At 46.3% G+C, this 6,898-nt stretch overlaps 1 protein-coding gene across 1 annotated transcript in view; it reads right to left on the bottom strand.

The window, feature by feature from the left end:
• PPEF1 (protein phosphatase with EF-hand domain 1) overlaps positions 1 to 6,535 on the bottom strand; it is a 44,960-nt gene extending 38,425 nt beyond the window's left edge. Inside the window, exons 1-3 of the mRNA XM_083171004.1 lie at positions 6,426 to 6,535; positions 4,977 to 5,146; positions 494 to 621 (exon numbers count right to left, since the gene is read on the bottom strand). Of these exons, the coding sequence (XP_083027130.1) occupies positions 494 to 621; positions 4,977 to 5,031 (183 nt within the window). The 5' untranslated portion in view covers positions 5,032 to 5,146; positions 6,426 to 6,535. The remainder of the gene's footprint in view (positions 1 to 493; positions 622 to 4,976; positions 5,147 to 6,425) is intronic.
• Positions 6,536 to 6,898: the final 363 nt, after the last annotated feature.

Genomic DNA, 6,898 nt, shown 5'->3' on the forward strand with positions numbered 1-6,898 from the left:
TTCGGGATGAAATGGAATGGTGCCTGACCTCATAAATGCTTGACAGAATGAATGAATGCCTCCCACACTCCTGACCCTGGTCAGTGTCACTAATGGAAAAGACTTGCCTACAGATACAGCCAGCCTCATCTAGCGGGGCCTCAGTGCGCCATTCGTAAAGGCTTGCCAGTGAATGTGGCACTTGCATTGGAGATGGTCACACGCCCCATTTCCGGAAATGCGCGTGCATCCACGTGCGCCAATGCTGTTTTGCTGGCTCATGCACTGAGGATGGCTCCATCTGTATATTACTGAAGATTCATATGGAAGCAGTTGAAGGAGGAGCATTAAGGAGAGATGAGATTAGCAGTTGTTTTTGGGACGGTGCAAATCCCTGTTATCCTAACTGGATTTTCATCTGTCATCCTCTAAAATATAGGAACTTTGCAATTGAACTGAGAATAACTATTTGTGTTAGCATTTAGTATAATTTATGAAATAAATCTATACTGACCTGAAGCTGAGCCTGTTCCTCTGCATATTCTATAGACTGGAAGATACTAAGCGTGTAACGCCGTCTTATTTCCACCCGTGCCATGTAGAAACGATACCATCTCTGTATCAGAACTGCTGCTTTAATCGCTGGTTAAAATAATCAAAATAGATGAAAAAATTTGTTACTATAGAGTACATAAGGATTGACAGGGCCGCCATGGGGGGGGGTTGTGAGTACTGGAGTCCCAAGCCCCGGCAGACATGGTAGTCCGGGGGTCAGCAGTGTATCCTCAGTGGTCAGCCTTGGAAAGAGTCAGCCCAACTTCCAGGACGCACATGCAGACGCAACAGGTAGGCACGGCAGGTTTCACTCGCATTGCTGTCCCACCGCACTGATGCTTCACCGTTGCTCCCAGCTAGCGTCTAACACCAGGAAGTGTCCGCTAGACAGAGCAGCTGGCAGCTTCCGCAATGGAACACACAGACAGATATGTGCGTGGATCCTGCCTGCATGTGTGTCCTGACAGTTGGGGTCCCCTTCTGCTGTCCCATCTGCATGCGCATCCTTGGAGTCAGGCTGACTGTTTTCCGGTCCCTACAGTTCCCCCATGATGGCGGCCCTGGTTGAGAGTAAAGATGCCCATACACTGAGGCGATTTGGTCTGATTTAACGGGCCAATTGGTCGCAATCGGCCGAAATTGGACCAAATCGCCTCAGTGTATGGGCACCTTTAGATTAGTATGATTTCTGCAGGCATAGTAGAACAAACATATAGATCTAAAAATATATTTTTTAATTATTTAAAGTGACATTGCATTATACTGTGCATGGATGGGTGCCCATCCCTGTTGTAGCTCCTCTCACCTTTGCCCCCCACCACCCACCTATGCTACCTGGGAGAGGGCCAGCACAGGGCAAGACCAATCTGCATGTGGCTTACCGCCCTGCGATGCAATTGAAAAATATTGCGATTGCATCTCCACTATGTTTACATATTATTAGAGGGCCCCTGGATGTGCAGAATAGCTGAAAAGCCAGTTACGAGCCCCCAAACACCTTCCCCTCCCCCTCAGCTCACGACATCTTAAAAATGCTTGATCGCCACCCCCGTTGTCCCTTATATTCCAGATGCATTTTTTGCTATGCGACCACAGTATAAGGCCTTGTACATGCGCACTGGCGCGTGCGTGCAAGCGCAGATCTGGAAAAAAATAGCAATCCGCCTAGTTTGCAGATCTGCGGGGCTTGCCGAATTATCCCCAATGTATGATACATTCAGTGTATGCATGTTGTGAATAAACATCTTAGTTTAAATATGACATAAGCTGTATTTTAACTATAATCTCCCTTAAGGGAAGAAGTAAATACAAGTTATAGAAGCAGGAAAGCAAACAAGTACTTACCATAATAAGAGACAAGATTGTACTTGTCCCACCTTTGTAATTGGTTAAAAGTACTAACAAATGATCAAATAACACCTGCTTCAGAGAACACTCTATTCATTTGTTTTACTTTCTCCTGCCCTCTGGGTACAAATGTGTGAATGACCTGACTTCACCTTAACAAGATGCTTTGTGTGAGGACATACAGGAGGTAACTAGAACTCTGATCGTGTGAACGCTCTGCATCATGCTGCAGGTTATCAGCTGGGACTATAGACCTGATTCAGACCTGCTCGCTGGGCTGAAAGTGTTCAGAGCCCACTGAGCAGGTAGCCACCACCCCGCTGCCCCGCCGAACGCAAGCCCCCTGGGGGAAAAACATTCACCAACAAATTATTTTTCCCCTGCCCACAGCGGAACAAGGGGAGTAGGAGGCCACTAATGCCGATAGTGGCCCTCTCTCCCAACGGCCAAGGAACACCTAGCAAATGCCGGCTCATGCCCTGCGCATGCACGGTTGTTCGATTACAGCTCGGGCTGCAAATTCGCAGCTAGTGCGAGTAAACCTGACTCTTTACTCTTATGGGGGAATTACCCATGAAGGTGGGTACAAACTATCCAATTTAAATTAATGATATGCACGATAACAATATAATTAACAATATAATTGTGCATATCTTTCAGCTTGTACCCACTATATCCTTAATGATGTTTTCTCCCGTGGATCGATAACCATAAGCCTGAACATCTGAACATGCAGTCCAATCTGATGATATTGTCAGTGAATGAATCGGAGGCCCCGGTGACATCACTGAATATGCGGAGGCCCTGGTGACATCACTGAATATCATTAACGATAACATTCTGTGATTACCCACGGGTTGTTTGTTTTCACAGCACAGCCGATATCGTAAACGATGCTGCATATCATACAGTGTGTATGGACCTTAAGTCTACTAGAACAGCTGGTCACAGTCATCAGCACTGGCATTGCACAACTGCAGTGTGGAAATTGTAGAGGGTTCCTAGGGTAGAGCAGGATACACCATAAAATTATTATCTTTAAGGAATAAAAATAGATTTTCTGTAACATAAGGTGAAGGGGAAAAAGCTGATAAAATAATCGATATGACCACAGGAAATTGGTGTGGTTTGGGTGGATATTGATGTGGTCTGAATGGCATATTTGACCATGAAGAATTAAACAGCTATTTTGTGCAGATTTCAGAAAATGTTTTTGTTATATAACTGGTGAACACTTTCCCTCTATTTGTAGACTATGAGAAGGCCAAATCTAAGGGGGACATTGATCAGTTTGGTTGGAGACGTTTGGAGAAAGATAACAGATCAGTACTATGTAGCCTGCCAAGTCTATTTTTCTGTGCGATTTCCACTAATTGGTAGCATGAATCAGGATCGGATGCAGCTGAAAACCATTCCATTTTTATTCATTTTCTATTCGATTTGGACTATAGAGGCGAATAGAAAGTTAGTGAGAATCCCACCATGTGTACAGGGCATTACTCTATCTGCACATTACAATTGCCCCAACTGCAATGCAACATGGTTCTGTCCATTTGAGAAAATATGTGCTTTAGGCCCTCAGTCACATGGTATGCAGTCATTAGATCTACAGTGTCACTCTAGGTCAACAGTCAAAAGGTCGACATGGTCAACGTGTCAACATTCAAAAGGTTGACATGGTCAAAAGGTCGACAGTCAAAAAGTTGACATGGTCAACATTCAAAAGAATGGTCAAAAGAACGATATGGTCAAACGATCAACATGGAAAAGGTCTACATGGAAAAAGTCGACATGAGGTCTTAATTTTTATTTTTTTGAGCCAACAAGTGTCGACATGCAGTTTTTTATACTCTACCATCCACTACGGTATGGACGGAGAATATAATAGTGTGCCGAGCATAGTGAGCCATGCGAGGGGACGTGGTACACTTAGACAGGGTCCCTGCCGACCTATGTTGAAATAGACACCAAATAACCATGAAAAACGTATGTCAACCTTTTCCATGTTGACCTTTTGACTGTCAACCTTTTGACCATGTCTAATTTTTGACTGTCGACCTTTTGACCTTGTCATCAAATAGTGGTCGACCTTTTCACTGTAGACCTAGACATTGTAGATCTAATATACCATACATCAGTCATATACAATGTACAAGTGTTGCATATCAAATAAACCAGCACAGTCTCCTAGTCATGTCATATCACATTGGCACTATGACTTATTTTTGGAAACAAAAAGTGTCCAATGTTAGCAGAGTTGCATGGGTCCACTCCTAGCAGATCCGTCATCCAGGCATCTCTCACCACGTGATGTATTGAGGCTAGATGTATGGCACATTTGTATTGGGCCTGATGTACAGATAAACATGTGCCAGTTGACTGAGAGCATCTCATGTGTTTTTGCGGTGTGCACATTCCGGAACTGAGCATACACAACCATGTGCATTACAGAGTTGTTTGCATCTTGAACCCATGGGTACAAATATGCATTACATACCTTAGCTGAAGCGGGAAGTTTTCATCATGTGCGGCCTTTGCAATCCTGGCCATGATCATAAACATAGGGTGAAATTTAATAGGATGAGATATTCGGAAAGTGAGAGATTTGGTGAAAAATCGCCAGTTTTTTTTAAAACCGCAATAATTTACACTGCAATACCAGTTTGATTTTGCAGTGTAAATGATTGCCGCTTTAAAAAAACTGGAGATTTCTTACCAAATCTCTCACTTTCTGATTCTCTCATCCAATTAATTTTCACCCAGTATCTTTTACACTATTGTAGGGCTGGCATAAGGTCACACGTAACCATGTCTTGTGTTAAACCAAGCATGCACACTAGATGCACATATCTCTGCATAAAATACATTATTTCTGTCCTTTGCACGCAATGGTGTAGCTTGTGCGCCCTATTTAATTTGCATTGTGCCCTTAAATTAAAACTTCAAAAATAATTTATAATGAATGAATGATATAAAAATGTGTCGCAGGTAGGAAAAAAAATATTTAATTTTATTGCCAATTCCCAAAGTTAACTAATACTGAATGAAATTAACAACCTGACATATATAGAAACAGAGCAAACATAAGGACTCACCCCTTTCAGATTTTTTTGTTTGATTTTCAGTCTTTACTGATGTCCCACATCCCATGGTTACAGACCTGTATCTCCTGTAGCTGGTGCTCTGTGAGGCTTGCAGCTGATGCGTCCTCCCCTCCAGCTGTTCTAACTACTTCCCATGCTTGTTTACCTTTAGCCGCTTTGGTCTGTAATACAAAGAGAAGGAGGGGGGTCACACACAGAGAGAAGAGCAAGAAATTAAATTACATGGATTAGCAGTGTGGTTTCAAAGGGACTGCTGCGGTGAAAGCATTAACGCTTGTTAGGAAGCATGTCACATGATGAGTATCCTGTCACTGACACATCTGTTTGCTTTTACATCATAACAATGGTTGCCACTAGGGATGCCAATCCCGGGGCATTTTTTCAATCCCGGGATCCGGGATTGAAAAATGCTCAATCCCGGGATTCCCGGGATCCCGGGATTGGCATCCCCACCAAAAAAAAAAATTTTTAGCATAGGACCCACCCCGGCCGACCCGCACATCTACTTACATTAGGGTGCGGGCGGGCGGCCGGGAGTGGGTTTGGAGGTGCACGGTGCCTCCTGGCAAGTGCGCCTCCCATACCTCCCAACTTTACTAGCAGAGCAGGCGGGACGCTGCTACTGCGCGCCGTAGACGCGCTGAAATTTTCGGGGCGTGGCCTAATTTGCCACTTTTGCCGCTATGGGGGCATGACCCAGAGGCTCTGTGAGCCTCTAGCCATGCCCCCAGCCCCCTGGCTGCGGGAATAGACGCTGTGCGCATGCGCACAGCGTTTATTCCCCGCTGCTTAGCAGCTGACAGGGGGGACTCCCAACAGCCCCCCCCACACCGCGGGACACTGCCGCCCTCGGGTGGGACAGCGGGACAGGCCCTGATAATCGGGACTGTCCCGCTAAAATCGGGACTGTTGGGAGGTATGACCTCCATAGAAGACAGCAGACAGGCGGCGGAGAAGAGGCGGGCAGGCAGGCGGAGTCAGGCCGGCGTGCTGGCGGGCGGCGGAGAAGAGGCGGGTAGGCGGGCAGGCGGTCACTGGTGACGTGTGGCCTGCGCAGCGTGACCTCTACTGTCACGCTACGCAGGCCGCACGCCGGGTCAGGTTACGGGAACAGCCGGGCAGCGTCTGAGCGAGTGCTCAGACGCTGCCCGGCATTAGACTGCGCATGCGCAGTCTAATCCCGAGATCCCGGGATTGGATTCTCCAATCCCGGGATTGAAATCCCTGACTTTTTTAGGCCAAATCCCGGGATCCCGCCGATCCCGATCCCGGGATTGGCCACACTAGTTGCCACATGCTATTCCTAATGGTGGTAATACGTATATGTGCCCGACCGGCTATCGTATAACCGGCATTTGGGATTCCAATGGCGGTTTCTCCGACATCGGAATCTCGACTGTCAGGAGCCCGACAGAGGGGTCACCACCTATTCTATTCTACCTCTTTGAGGGTCAAGTAGTCTGTGTGGGTCGAGATTCCAACTGTCGCGCTCCTGACAGTCGGGATTCCGATGTTGTAAAAAAAACATCCCGACTGTCGGTGAGTCATCAACCACCTGCCCAACCTTGTGGTTATTATGCCTGAATCAGAGGTCGGTGCAAATTACACCTTTCCTGCATGTTTTTATACCACGGCTGTGCCAAATTATGCAAATGCCACAAGAGGCATTTTGTGTAAAGACTAAAGAGACATTCAATGTTGGGTTCTCTGATCCACTGGCTGCATCCAAAGACTCATCCCTAAGGTTACTCAGAATGTCCACTGCAACAGGGTCTGCTCAGAGAAAAAACTGCAGTCACTGGTCTCTGGCATCAGCATGTCCAAAAATGGAGGAGGCACTTTCGTGTTCTGAGCTACGGCCCCATGCTCCTTCACCATACTCGTGCAGCTTGTCAATCTAGGGGGGTTATTCA

The sequence above is a fragment of the Crinia signifera genome, chromosome 2 (assembly GCF_055691185.1).
Source record: "Crinia signifera chromosome 2, ASM5569118v1, whole genome shotgun sequence".
Taxonomy (NCBI): domain Eukaryota; kingdom Metazoa; phylum Chordata; class Amphibia; order Anura; family Myobatrachidae; genus Crinia; species Crinia signifera.